Source organism: Acyrthosiphon pisum, chromosome X (assembly GCF_005508785.2).
Source record: "Acyrthosiphon pisum isolate AL4f chromosome X, pea_aphid_22Mar2018_4r6ur, whole genome shotgun sequence".
NCBI lineage: Eukaryota > Metazoa > Arthropoda > Insecta > Hemiptera > Aphididae > Acyrthosiphon > Acyrthosiphon pisum.
In genome coordinates this window covers 67,234,951-67,249,995 of record NC_042493.1, presented here as the reverse complement: position 1 = coordinate 67,249,995, position 15,045 = coordinate 67,234,951, and the positions used below count along the sequence as shown (strand labels likewise).

The 15,045-nt window shown below is 27.0% G+C and overlaps 1 protein-coding gene across 1 annotated transcript; it reads right to left on the bottom strand.

Annotated features, from left to right (window-relative positions):
• Positions 1–5,849: 5,849 nt before the first annotated feature.
• Positions 5,850–9,901, bottom strand: LOC100159992 (thioredoxin-related transmembrane protein 2 homolog). Its single transcript, XM_001948578.5, has 5 exons — positions 9,536–9,901; positions 9,264–9,444; positions 8,659–8,848; positions 6,496–6,691; positions 5,850–6,431 (listed from the first exon to the last, which is right to left on the bottom strand). Exons 1-5 carry the CDS (start codon positions 9,686–9,688, stop codon positions 6,309–6,311), a joined length of 843 nt encoding a protein of 280 aa, XP_001948613.1. The 5' UTR covers positions 9,689–9,901; the 3' UTR covers positions 5,850–6,308.
• Positions 9,902–15,045: the final 5,144 nt, after the last annotated feature.

The following is a 15,045-nucleotide window of genomic DNA, read 5'->3' as shown; positions in this document are numbered from 1 at the left end:
TCCTTATTGATAAAAAAATCCTAAATCGGATAAAAATTCTTATATGAATAAAAAAAAATTAATTTGAATAAAAACAATTTTTATTGAAAAATCTCAATAGAATAAAAGCCTGGTTGAATAAAAAATCTAAATTAAATAAAAATTCCAAACTTCGGAATTTCACCAGCCCCCAAACCAAAATATTGGTTTAAAAAAAAAACTAAATCTCAACAAACGATAAAAATTGGATTACAAACCAATACAAACCGGCTACAAACGAATAGTATACAATTTAGATTTTTTATCCGATTTAGGATTGTTTTTTACTTAACTATTTTTTACTCAAATCAGACTTTTTTTATCTAATTTGGATTATTTTTAAACAAGGATTTTTTTATTTAATTTAAATATTTCAAAATTTTGATTTAAAAAAAAAACTAAATCTCTACAAACGAAAAAAATTAGATTACAAACCAATACAAACCGGCTACAAACGAAAGGTGAAAAAAAAAATTTTAAATCCAAAATTGGGGGGGCTGGGGAAATGTACCTTTTTTTTCATCGACTGCAGTCCCCTTATCTCAATGGTTAGTTTTAAATGTATGATTCGTTTAAGATAGAGGAGACCCCCCACAAAAAACAAAAAAAAACTCTTGTTGTAATGTGATGATGGCCCATCCATTTATGGTCGTATAACATTTTTTGGAAATTCAAGTAAAAAAAAAAATAATTTCTTACACTAGATCAATTATAGGGCATGATATAAACTTTAATTTTATTTTGTCCATACAATTTAGTTTTTTAGAATCGGTATCATGACATGTTCAATAATTAAGCGTAAAATATTCAACACGGTTTTATCATTGATATTATTTATCATATTTTCAAAATAATGGGAACCTTATAATATAATATCATTATTTTCTATAAATTACAAGTAATATAATATAATTTAAAATAATATAATAAAATAGAATATGTTATATCAATATTTAATTATTAAATTCATCTTTTTCTACTAAAGTGGATAATACAAATATATAATACAGTAGATTCTTATTATGTTGAACGTTGATATATCGAATATTACGTAATGTCAAACTCAATTGAAATCCTCTCGAAATAATTATCTTTACAATAAAACTCGATAATATCTTAAACTTTTAATTGTGTTCTTTGAGTTTTGACATAACGAGAGTTTACTGTAATAACAAATGCAAAATATAAACTTATATAATGTTAGATACCTGATAATAATTATAATCTACGAATTATTAAGACTTTGTATTCTGTAAAACATAAATTAATCTTAGTATCTACAAATATAATACCTATTCAGTGAGTCTGTTTTTTATAATATTACGCACAATATTACGTTGTCAAAATTGTTTAAGCACTAAAACACAAAAAAATAATACGCGTGAGTATCGTACTTAATATAATATCTTGTATAATGTACAGCACTACAACTTACTATATTACTACCTACTATACCCCTACGACGAGACTCTCACGATAGCAACTAACGCATTTGAGTATTTGACTGCCATCGTGTGTAACCGACTTAACTTAATTGTTTGAATAATAGGAATTAATCTCTTTCTATTTTGATCAATTTAAATAGCACGCGCTGAATCTAATTTTTGAATAATATTTTGACAGTTTTTGGAATAAACAGCTACAAAATTATCTGCGCGCATGGCATTAGATTTGTGAAATTCAGTTTTACTATGTTCATTAAATTTCTCAATCACTTTTTTCCAGTTATTAAAACGTTTTACAACTAATGTATTAAGTTTCTGGTGACTGCCTTTGCCACCAAATTCGAGTCCAAATATCGCACAATATTTACAAACTGCACCTTGTTCACCAATTCTCGAAAAAACAACCCAAGGAAAACGCTTAATCCATCCTAATTGAAACTTTACATTTTTTTTTAGATTTGTAGTTAATGGAAATTTGTAATTTTCATCTGGTGACCAATGATCAGTTAATAATTTAAATTTTATTTCATCACATACATTTTTACCATAACAGTAGCCAATATCGTTGTCTTCAACTATTTGCTCCGCGTCCGAATTTAATATATTATTTTCGTTTGTTTGCAAATATGTGGGTGAATGACTACATTATGGTATCCAGACACCCTGGATACGGCCTTGGAGTCACTGTAATGGATGGTGTTAAATTTGAATTCAATTATGTAATATCATTTTATAAGAAAAATGGTTCTGAGCGAAGACAGTCAGTCAGCCTATGATATTACTACCCAAGTATATTTGATGATATAATTGTGAATAAAGTAATTTATTCACCTATTTACGTGGAACCTTGTTTTAAATTTTGAATCCTTAGCTATAAAAGTTGAACATTTTATAAATTTTTAACTACGGAATAATTTTTAATTTTGATAAATGTTGTCAAAATTCAAACTTTAGATGCTTATATTAAAAAAAATTGTGTATTTTTAATATTTTTAACTGCATTTTTAAAGCATTTTTCAACTGCTATAATTTTCAAATATCATTGTAACAATACATCAAGAGCCTTGTAATAAAGTTTCACGCTTTTTGGCCCCACAAATAAAATTGCATTGCCAATTCTAGAAAAAAAACAAAGAAAATTGAAAATGTCCGTAAACAGCTCAAAAAGAATCAAAATATTTTGAAAATGTTATCAAGTATGGGAATCGATAAAATAATATGGTGTACATTTCAAGATTTTTGGACGTTTCCCCCCTGTACTGAGACATATCCCCCTGAATCAATATATTTTTTTTTCCACATATAAATATTAGTTTGGAAAATAGGTTCTTTTGTTTTACCTGCGATAATAATATACGATCGTCATATCAACATCTATCGACTTTCATCATTCATGGATTTATTAGTTATTACACAATTAAATATGATTGATAAACCAAAGTTATGTGAAAGTATTATTGAATTATATTTATATATTAATTTATCAATTATTTAATAAAAAGATCGTAGACAGTACATTTATTTATTTGCATTTGTATATTATTGTTTAATATTTTTTTAACATTTATATGAGAGAATTTAGCAAGGCTTGAAAGTTGAAACAGATTGAATAAATTTCGGTTTCGGTTTTGATTTTGTATACCGGATTATATTTTTTTTGATTTTGATTTCAATTTTTTAATACCGGTATTAGGACAATTTGGTTTTGTTTTCGATTTTGTTAACCGGTTCCCAATTTTTTTCGGATTTTGTTTTTAGTTTCAGTTTTTAAACGGTTTATACCAGTTTCTAAAATCGATTTCAAGGCCTGCGGGCTATTTACGTTCATTCTTAGTTTATTAATTTCTTTGAATCGCCGGATCGAGCGTTTGAATCGCCTTTTGTGTAAATTAAACTTTCCAAAATGTCAAGATCCAAAGATTTTTTCAAATAAATATGGTTTTTAAATTATATTTTTAGTTTTGGTTTTTAATTATATTACCGGTATCCAATTTTTTCCGGTCTCAGTTTTGAAGTCAATATCGGTATCCAATTTTTTTCAGTTTCGGTTTTATAACGGTTTATTCCGGTTTCTGAAATCAGTTTTGAAACCGGTTTCAAAGCATGCGATTTTGTATTGACAATAATGTTATTTCTTATAGGCTATGACGTATTATTGAATTATATTGAAGTATTAATTAAGGTATTAATTTAATAATTTGTACATTTATTGATTTGCATTGTACCTATATTATTATTTTAAACATTAATAATAATTTGATAATTCAACTTTAAATTTTTTGTCCAGGAGGGCAGGGGGAGGGGTCCCCAGAATCAAATTTCAAGTATCAACAGTTTTTTTGTTTTTGAATTACAACATACCAAAAAAACTCGCTACATGAGATATCCAGAGAATATCCAATGTTGTAAACTTGTAAATCATCCATTGTCTATTATCCATAACCTTTTTAAGACTACATCTCTGGTTATTGTACCATCTACGCAGTACGCAGCATTTTAAATTTGTCTAATCAGTTCTAGGAAAAGTATTTATTTTTGGCATTGATGATAAAAAAATTGCCATATAAATACTGTATCTTGAATTTATTATAACTTATGAAAACTGATCGTTAAACATCGCAGATCGCAGAGCTGCGTTCAGAATCTTGAAGTCAAATGGTTAAAAAATATATGATGAACTAGATGTCATGAAGTCTTCATACCTGTATTTGGAAAACTAAGTTAAGGCGTTTACCGTTTAACGCTATTCTTCAAGCAATCATACCGCTGACCGAACAGTTCTTATAAGTTATGTTGCATTAATAGTATTATTTAATAATTTAAACACATAATATACCATACACCTTTAATACTATTTTAAAAACTAATGTAAATATCAAATTACGGTAACCATATACCTACACAATTTACATATCTACTCTTTATTATAGTTTATCACTACTGTACTACTGTACTACGTAGGTAGTTAAATTCGATGAAAGATGCTTCATTAGTTCCAAGCTATTCAGTATTTTAGTGTATTTTAATTTTAAGATATTTAACTAAAAGTTTTTTAAGCATTTAACTTCTCATATCCAACTGATATATATAAAATAAATTAAGGATATAATATTTTTTTAAAAACTACAAGAGAAATCGAAAGAATATCCAATGTCGAAAAATTGAAGTGCTATAAATCCCAACCCTAACTATTACTTATATCACCCCCTTATATTAAATAACCTGCTATTAATAGGAGATTTCAGAGTCCTTTCATTCCTGGAGAGTGGAGACCCGCCCAGACATTTCAAATGAGATTAGTGTGGCCTCTTAGTTCTTGACCTCTTCACTTAAAACAGATTGAAAACTATCAGTAAAAAAAAAAATAGTAAATAGTAAAAAACAGATTTGACTAAAAGAAAAATCTATCGGCCGGTTATAATTAATGAAATATATTCTTTGATTTTAAACTGCTCAATTTCAAGAAAACGTACCAAAAATGTTGCAAAAGTAGTATGGTAACTAACATTACACGGCGTCTACCCACTTCCTAATTTTATATTTTTGCGTGTACCCTTATGGGTCCCGGTGCCAGTTTTACAAATTTTCCACAATTCTATAAAATTTGAAAATTAAATTTTATATTTTAGTTGCTACCTCAATTATAAGACTTTTCCAATAATCTACCTACTACCCGATAACTATTTAGGGGTGGTTGATAGGGTGTATTATATCGAAAAAAATTACTTTACGGGAATAACTCTCAAGCTTTATAGAATTGTCGGATTTTGATGACTATTTTTTTATCTGAAAGAAGAAGACTTCCTACAGCCCGCATCAATCTCTGATTTTGTATTTTATTTCAAATAATTGTATAAGATATTCTGTAAAAAAATGCATTTATCATGTATTTTTTTGGACATATTATAAAGTTTGAGAATAAAATATTGAAATACAAAGATCGATGCGGGCTGTATTATATTTCCCTCTAGCAATTAAAAAAAAAATTATGAAATTCAGTTGATTCTACAAGGCGTTAGCGTTATTCCCGCAGAGTGTATTTTTGAGGACAAAATGGCATCGGCACCGGGCGCCTTAACGGAAATTGTGGTACGCAGGTTAGGCACAGCCCCCCCCCCAAGTTATTTTTACGATGATTAAGGCATGTACAGCAAGTACCTATACATTTTTTAGGTCTACATCAATGTTCATAACTTTAAATTTAAGAATAGGTCAATTCACTCTCACTATTAAAATTAACACAAAAATTATTCTACTAACACAATTTTTTTTTGTTATTTAGTGTTTGAACTGACTTGCCGCAGGGATAACTTTCATATTCTTATGTGATGTTATACATTTATAAGATGGAACAAATATAGTATAAAATAAAAATACAGTTTTCACTTTAAAAAAAAATATACATATGTATTTCTAGATTACTTTAATTTCCAATTGATATTAAATAGCTTCAACACAAAACAATGTTTTAAAAATTATATTTTTCGTAATTTACCTATATAATCTTTTTCGTGATAAATGGTTATATACTATATAGATTTTAATTTTTACTAGAAATACCATACATCTTTGATAATTAGTGACAAGCTTAATATTGTTTTAATTGAAGTTAAAAAAAAAAAAAACGCTAAGTTCTTATGATCCCATGATCACAACTACATTCTTCAAAAGTTACAAAACTGTTTTCAATATACCATCAATTTCAAAGAGAAAGAGTGAATTTAAAGAACAGAGCATTCACATGTTTTTGCGCATCATTAATGTCAATAATAAACCGATAATAAAATCATAACACAAACACACGTCCATAACATTTTAATACATTTTGCCATTATTCAAAATGGTTTATGTTTTCTTTTCTTTCTTATTAGTTTTCAATGTTTCTTCTTCATCGCTGTTTTTCTTCTTATCAGCTAACTTGCATTGATTATACACATTGTTCAAATCAAAAACTGCTTTGAAATTAGGCTGAAATATAGAAAAATGTATTTATTTTCTTGTATTGGAAAAAAACTACTAATAATATGCATACCTCTGTAAAAAAAAATTTAAATATTTTTCCTTTACTGTCATATGTTGGTCTCCTAAGTTCTTCTACTCCATTTTTAAACATAATTACAGTTGGCAATTGTCGACTTAAAGATGAATCACTAATATTATATTTAATAGCAGCATCAGGATATCGACTTATATCTATTTTTCCAAATTTAAGATATTTTGTATCATACCTGAAATATATTTTTGTTTCAACTTTTTTCACATATAAAATAAAATAAATAAAAAGTATACTAATAAATGAATATTGATACTTATAAAAATTATATTATGTTTGCAATACTTAAATGCTATTAAAAGCACTAAATAATGTCAACTTTATACCATTTTTACATTATTTATCATGCACCAAAACATAAAAATATTTCTTATAGGAACTAATAATTAAAAGTATAAAAATAATTTTAACAAATGTAAGGATTATTAAAACAATTAGTATAAATTATTTCACATATATTGTTACAAAGCTAAATAAAATTATACGATAATATTCAACTTCAATGCACATCAATGGTATTCTGGGATAAATACAAGATACTCTATGGTATGAAGCCCTTCGCTCCTCGAAGCTGTTATAAAGATTCTTTTTAATTTATATTAGTTAGTATACAAAAAGGTGTATATATAATACATTATGGTCTCAACAGTATCAATAATACTTTATGTATTACTGGTGGTACACAGAAAGCTCATAACTGGTACACAAATGTAATTATAATATTAAACATTATATTATACTTTCAAATGATACATAAACATCTTCAAAAAATGAAGGGGAAACTGGGATATAAAATGGTTTAGAATTGTTGCTTTATAATATTTCTTCTATCATCTATGTTAAAAAATATTATCATTTTTATTTGTAATAGTAATTATTTTTAAGCTATAAAATTGAAATATGTATTTATTTTTTACTATTGTAGTGTTGTAAGCATTTATATACCTACAGTGGAGTCTCGGTAACCCAGCAGATATCAGACCAGCGGATTAACAAAAAAGCTGGATTATTAGAATTTACTTACTGCAAAACTCAGTGGTCGGGAGTAGCGCGCTAATTATAGTAGCGATTGGTATAACATCGCTACATTACGCCTTAGATAGCAAAATACAATAGCCCGCTAAGCATTTACAGTTAGCTCAGCGATAATTATCATTATTTTGTCGCTACCTACAATCTAATTGGTGATTATTAAAATATCAATTATAATTATAATTATTTATTTATATTATGATAATGATGAGTGTATTAGTGAAGTTTTTGTCCTAAGTCCTGTCCAGTGACTAAATCTCAAATCAGTACAAACTACAAATACTAGTTTTCAATAAGAACATTTTAAAAAATGTAGCAAAAAAGTAGCGAGCTACATTTAGACAATAGCATTAGAAGTAGCGCGTTACATTTAAAAAAAAAGTAGCAATATCGATAGCGAGCTACTTTGGGGGGGGGGGAGTACTTGTAGCGTTAGCGTGCTTCAAAAAACTAGTAGCGTCCTGACCACTGTGCAAAACCTAAATACCTGCGACATTTTGATTCACATGTCAACGATAACTGAATAAAAAATAAAATATTTAATCAAATCATTCAAATTAAAATCAGTTATTTTTAATAATTGTATGGTTATTATATTAAAAAATAGCTGGATTACTGGATCTACTGTATTATTGTTGCATTATTATACTACTATCATTATGTTTATTATATAGAGTGGAAAAACTTTATAAAAAATATGTAATTATTAATATTATAAAAATTGTTTTCATTATTTCATACTTAAATATTGTACATATTGAACTTTTGTTTATGTGCTTAAAATAACATGTTTAGCAGCTTTAAATATAAAATGGTATAAACATTCTTGTAGATGTTATGAATGGTCATATAATTAGAATACAAATATGTATTGTATCTATGTTAAATCTAGCCTGGTTTCTATGATTTCTATTGGTGCAAACTTGTATCTCTCCTATATTTATTTTTAGATCCACCTCTAGGCTCTAATTATATGCATTGTATAACCGTATACTCTATACAGTATAGGAATATAGGACTGTACTAGTATCTATAATATTCTATATTATGTATACATATATTATTATATTATATTACAATATTATTTTTTTTTTCATAATCAATACATACTGAACAGATAACTGTGAAAATATTGGAGCAAAATTAGCACACGTAGGATTCCAAACAGTATAAAAACAAACAAGCCATACAGTATTCTGTTTATTTTCTTTTAGAGCTTCTTCTAAAGTGGCCAATGATCTGAAGTACAACACATTTTCAGGACCTGAATATGTTGGCTCTGGTAGACATAAGCTTACAACTATAAATTTAAAATTAAATAATAATTTAAGAATCATTACTTTCATGTTCAAGCAACATTTTGATACACAATATATACTTTATATTATAATACAATAATAATATTTATGTAAATCCATTGATTATAACTCAAGAAATCAATAATACAATTTTTTGTCGTTAAATCTGATTAAATGGGTATTATAATTAGTAAAAATATATAGGTAAGTTATAAAAATACATCATAGATGTAAAATACAAAGAAAATTAATAAAAAAAATGAGCATATAGCTTATTTAAAAAATTGATTGCATCAACCTTAGGTGGATATTTTATTAGTTTTCCATATTTTTTTAAAGATTAGTACACTGATTTTTCAGTGCATTTTCAGTACAGCAATCTACCACTTACGAAAAAAAATATATAAAACTACATACCAATAATAATAGCAGTGAAGAATAAGCCAAAACGAACATCTGCATAGAACCACAATAATAAATTTGCTCCTTTAGTGTACAAGAAACTAGATGAGAGATAAGCTAACATTGTGACACTTCCAGCTTTTCTTGTCCGAATCATTACAACAATCATGAGGAAAAGTAATATTTCCAATTCTTTCTGTAAGTAACAAATGAAAAATTAATTTTTTAAAGATACAAAATTGAAAACAATAATCTTTGACTTGTTGTTCAATGAATAAGTTACTTACAGCATCTAACTCGCAAGTCTTTTCAGTCGACGAAAATATATATTGACAAACAATGTCTGTCTTTTTGCAAAACACGTACGAACATGTGAGAATTATGTTAACCCAATAATAAGGTTTTAGTAAGAGAATCAACTCTTTCTTTTGTATCACCATTGTGAATAAGCAATGGCTTTTTCCACTGCTATAAAAGCAACTGGATAATATAGATGAAGTTCGTTATTGTTTATCGAAATATGAATTGATATTAACCGACGTAAAGCAAAGCAAAGAAACGAATTTTGTTTTCTGTTTGCAAATGCATTAATGATATTTAATAACAAGATTTCATATTATCACGGATAATACAGGCATACAGCAATCAGCTGGTTTTGATTTTAAGATTTTGGAGTAAAGGCATAAAATAACTATTTATTATTTAAAATTTTAATACGTATTTATTTATTAGTCATAATTTAAATCTAAAATACCAAATGCAAGTGCAACTCGTAAATATTTTTATACATAATCGATGATCTATTTTGTAAAATTTTTGGTAATCTGACCCCTTGTTTATTATGATCGTACGCTCTATTATCTATATTATATTCTTATCACTTATAGCCTTATAAGTATCAATAACGTATGTACGTCCGTGGTATCAATTAATATTCTTTTAAAAGGTATGGACGGATCGGACAGATTTCAGACTTTCAGAGACACAGTCAAAAACTCAAGAGTCAAGAATACAACTACCAGATCTGACTTTACCGAGATATAATAAAATATTATAATATTATAATCAATATATTTTTCAATTAAGTGCATTAAAACTGAAAAAAGTTCATAATAATGTAATATTACAACTGTCTAACTAGTTTAGGTATTTATTTAATTATTTGGCCTATTTAATAGTATTTAATAAATTACATAACCATCAAAATTCACAAGGATATTTGAATTTATACAGACTGGTATGTTTATTATAAATTATATACTTATACTAGCTGATCCCGTGCACTTCGTCGCCCGTTAAATGTACCAACTCTATATGACTCAAAGTTTGTTCAATTGTTATTTAATATTCGGTGTATGGTGTTCAAAATTTATCTTAACTTTACCGTTGCCCGGAATAAAAATTCTGATTCGCAGCACTATATTGTCAGGTAGGCAATCTACCTGCGGTAAATCGCGGACCCCGTGTTTGAACGCAAGTGTATGATTTAACTATAAAGTATCAAAGTTATACCAAGTTTGTCGTATTCCACCTATGGTCGATTAATATAATCGATTAATACAAAATCCTAATCTTTTTTTTTATCCGTTCCTAGATAAGCGCATCCTTTTGGCACTATTTGTTGAGCGGCCAAGGTTTGATTTCCTTTTCTTGGGCATAATGTGACCAATAAAAAAAAAAATAAAAATAAAAAAATAAAAAATAATATACAAATCAACAAACATGCCCGATTAACCAATAGCAACCAATTTATTATTATTTTAATAATAACTATCAAACTATCAACTATTTAGTTTATTTTTTTTTTTGGACAGATGGCGCAACTGCTGTATTCTTAAAATCCAGATTTCCTACTTTCCGATGGATTATTTTAAAATATTCTTTCTTTTAAACCTTCTCTGTGATGTCCTCTTTCATTTAAAAAAAACTGCATGACAATTGGATAAGAAGTTTCAAAGCCAAACCGTAACAAAGATTTCCTCTTTTGCTTGATTTCAGTTTTATATATATAGATTATGTGTTGTTGCGGACTCACACATTTAACCACTTCTTACTATTAGAATGTAATTTAATATTTTATATATTTTAGTTCCCAGGCCCATTTCTTTTACAAAGGATTTCAAATTCGGTATGATAAACAAATCAGACATACCAAATGTTAGTATCCAGCGTTAATATATTACTATTACGTATCGCAACGTAATAGTTTGGAAAAGTACAAACCAATTAAACTGGAAGTGTAATTTTCCTCATTCTTACCAAGGATAATAAATTAAGGAGGTTAATTAAGGCTATTGCCTTGGCCATGTTATACAAACAATAACGAGGATATTTTGGAACAATCCATAATTGATGACACCATTGCTCGGACAGTTAAATATTAGTACAAATCTCCAGAAGACATCAAATAGGTCCGCTACTTTTCTTCAACAATATTTACGATAGAGATTAGAGTGTCAGTAATACTTTTCTGGAATGGATACACGGACATAACTATAATTAAGTGATTAATGTTAGGGCCAGTTGCACCGTCTACGGTTAAACTTCGATTAAGCTTAATCAGCTGATAACAGATATTTAACCGGGCAAATTTGGCCGATTAAACTCCGGTTAACTTTAATCAGAGACGGTGCAACTGGCCCTTAGGGGAATAATTTAATGTTTTAATATAACTGCTAATAGTGATAAGGATAATATATTTAAAATAAAATTAGTAGGTTTAAAAAGTATGAAATTATAGTATTCCACATACATAGGAACAATGAATAAAAGTGGCAGGGTTTTAAATTTATTAGAGGCACATGGACTAGTCTGTAATTTAGATCATTGTATCACTCATTGTCATAGTTCAGTGCTCGATATAAAATTAACCAATTGTATTTTTAATTACATTTTGTCAAAAATTAGGACAATTAAGTTCAATAAAATAATATGTAAGAGAAGAAAAAAGAAGAAAAAAAATATAAAATATAATTATTTACATTATATACTTACTCAAATATCACTAACACTTAATATTATATAATGTTGTTTACGGGAAAACATGAAATAGAAATTGCAAATGACATATTTCATTAAAAAAAAATGTGTCAGGAAATTAACTAATTTGTAACTTAAATGTAAACCACAATAGAAAATATTTTCACATTATACTCGTCATCACTTGATCGCTGACAGCTGCGTATAATTGAATAAAAAATACTATCAATTTATATTTTATAATATCAAAATATATCAGTATTGGGTTTTATTTTTATCCTTAAAATTGTAATAACATAAATAAACAAATTGATATATATTTAGAATTTAAATATTAAAATAAAAATTGTACATTCTCCATAAAGATATAAAATTGCAATTAAAAAACAAAATAAAAATATAATAATTTAAGTTGGTTAAAATAAATTGTACATGACACCCATGGAGGTACCTATATTTTATTATCATTGAATTTATTTCATTCAACAATAATAATAAGCAAAATATATTTCTAAGTTTGAAAAAAAATATCAGAAAACAAATAATGCCTATGAATCTACCTCAATAATATAGTATCTATATTATATTTGTATAGTGGCGCACGCTGAAGGATTCAAGGGTAGCAGCTGCTACCTCTGATTTTCTTGGTGGGTGGACCCCTGGCCCCAAAATATTTACATCATAAAAATTCTAAATTGTATAAAAATTTTAAAAATAAACTATTTAATAATTATAGGCTATAGCCATTAACCTATTAGCCAATATAGATGTAACTGATTCAATGATTGCTACCCCAATTTTTTTTTGTGTGTGTGCCACTGTATTGATATAAGACGAAAATGCTTATAAAAAAGGAGAAATTTCATTAATTCAATGTCAAAATATAATGGGATAATAATTTGATATCAGGGAAAGTAAATTTGGTTTTTATTTTTACATATTTTAACTATAATATACATAATTGTTCATTTGCTACTTGTTTTTATGATTGAGTTTGTTTATCAAGAGGGCATTATGCCAATTTATGAAATATAAATAAATAATATTATATTATATTATGCATATTATATTATTATTTGAATGTTTGTTTACACTACTATTTATTATTTTATTTTAAGTAATGATATGGCATATTAATATGGGTTATATTTATATATTATTGCTTACAAAAATGTATCTATATACTTCTTTTATTATAATGGCCAAATATGGGTCACGGTTTAATTTTTGTGATATTGAGTGTCTAAACATTTTGTGGATTTAGAATAACAAACAACTGCAGTGGCGCCTAAGGAATTTAAATATACTCGGGCAGATTAGGTAAAAAAATATAAGGTACCACATACCCCTAAAAAATGTCAGGCTTTGCCCACTATACCCCCCTAAAACTAAATATTTATAAGATCTTTTTACGTACAGAATAATTTGCAAATGTCCGTGATTTTGAACTCCAAATGCTTATAAAAAAGTCGTTGTTATCTACAACTGTTATTGACAACAACTTATGAAGAACTTTGTATTACATTTTCAAGCTTTTTAACTCAGCAAACATGATATTTATAGAAAAAAAATTAAAAATTAAAAACTAGTTCAAATAGAATCGAAATATTTTTAAAAATTATAGAGTAAGCTAATACAGATATTTGGTGAAAATTTCAAGTATCTACTTCGAGTGGTTAAGCGTATTTGAGTTATTAACTCAGAAAATATGGGTAAGTGGATGTCGCTCTGATCTACAGTAGATTACAAGGTCACTGCAATGGATAGTGTTCAATTTGAATTCAATGATATAATATCATTGTACAAGAAAAACGATTCTGAGCGAAAACGGTCAGTCAGCTTATGATGTTACTAAGTATATTTAATGATATTATTGTGAATAAAGTATATTATATATAACCTATTATATATTATATATAATATATTTATATATAACCTATTTACTTCGAACCTTGTTTTAAATTTTCAATCCTTAGCTATAAAAGTTGAATATTTTATAAATTTTTGACTACAAAATAATTATTAAAATTTAAATTTGATAAAGTTTGTCAAAATTCGAACTTAAAATGCTTATAAAAAAAATTGTGCCTATTTATTTTTAATATTTTTAAACTGCTATTGTAAAAAATATCAGGAGCCTTGCATTAAATTTTCACACTTTTTTACCCAACAAATAAAATTGTATTGATATTTATAGAAAAAAAAACTAAACAAATTTAAAACTGACAATGTCCATAAACAGCTCAAATATAAACATTCAGTGAAATTTTCAAATATCTACTGTCATTCGTATTTTAATTACAACAAAATAAGGTAATAGTTACATGAGAAATCGAGTGAATATCAAATGTTGTAAAAATATGAATATCGAATTTAATTTGACTTTCTTGTAGACATTTTTTTTTTTTTTTTGATAAAGGTAGGCAAATTTATGAGGAATCTTGTATAACTTAGTAAGGGTTGCCACAGACCTGGAAAACCGGGAAAAGTCAGGGAATTAATTTTTAAATCAGGGAAACCGGAAAAAGTCAGGGAATTATTTTTCAAACAATAAAAACCGGGAAAAATTTGTAAATTTAACAAACACGGTTATACATTTCTTATTCTGTTCAATAATTGTATTTTATGACAAAATTTTAAAAAAAAACGTACTGAAAATAACTTGGTATTTTAGATTCGGGTGTATTTACATCAGAAATATACGTATACTATTTTGCGTGAATACTTATTACGTATTATTCACGAGCCCGCGAGAGTGAGTGCAAGACGACAGTGTAGCTCCCACCTTAGGCTAGGGCTATACACGGCGTATTCCGCA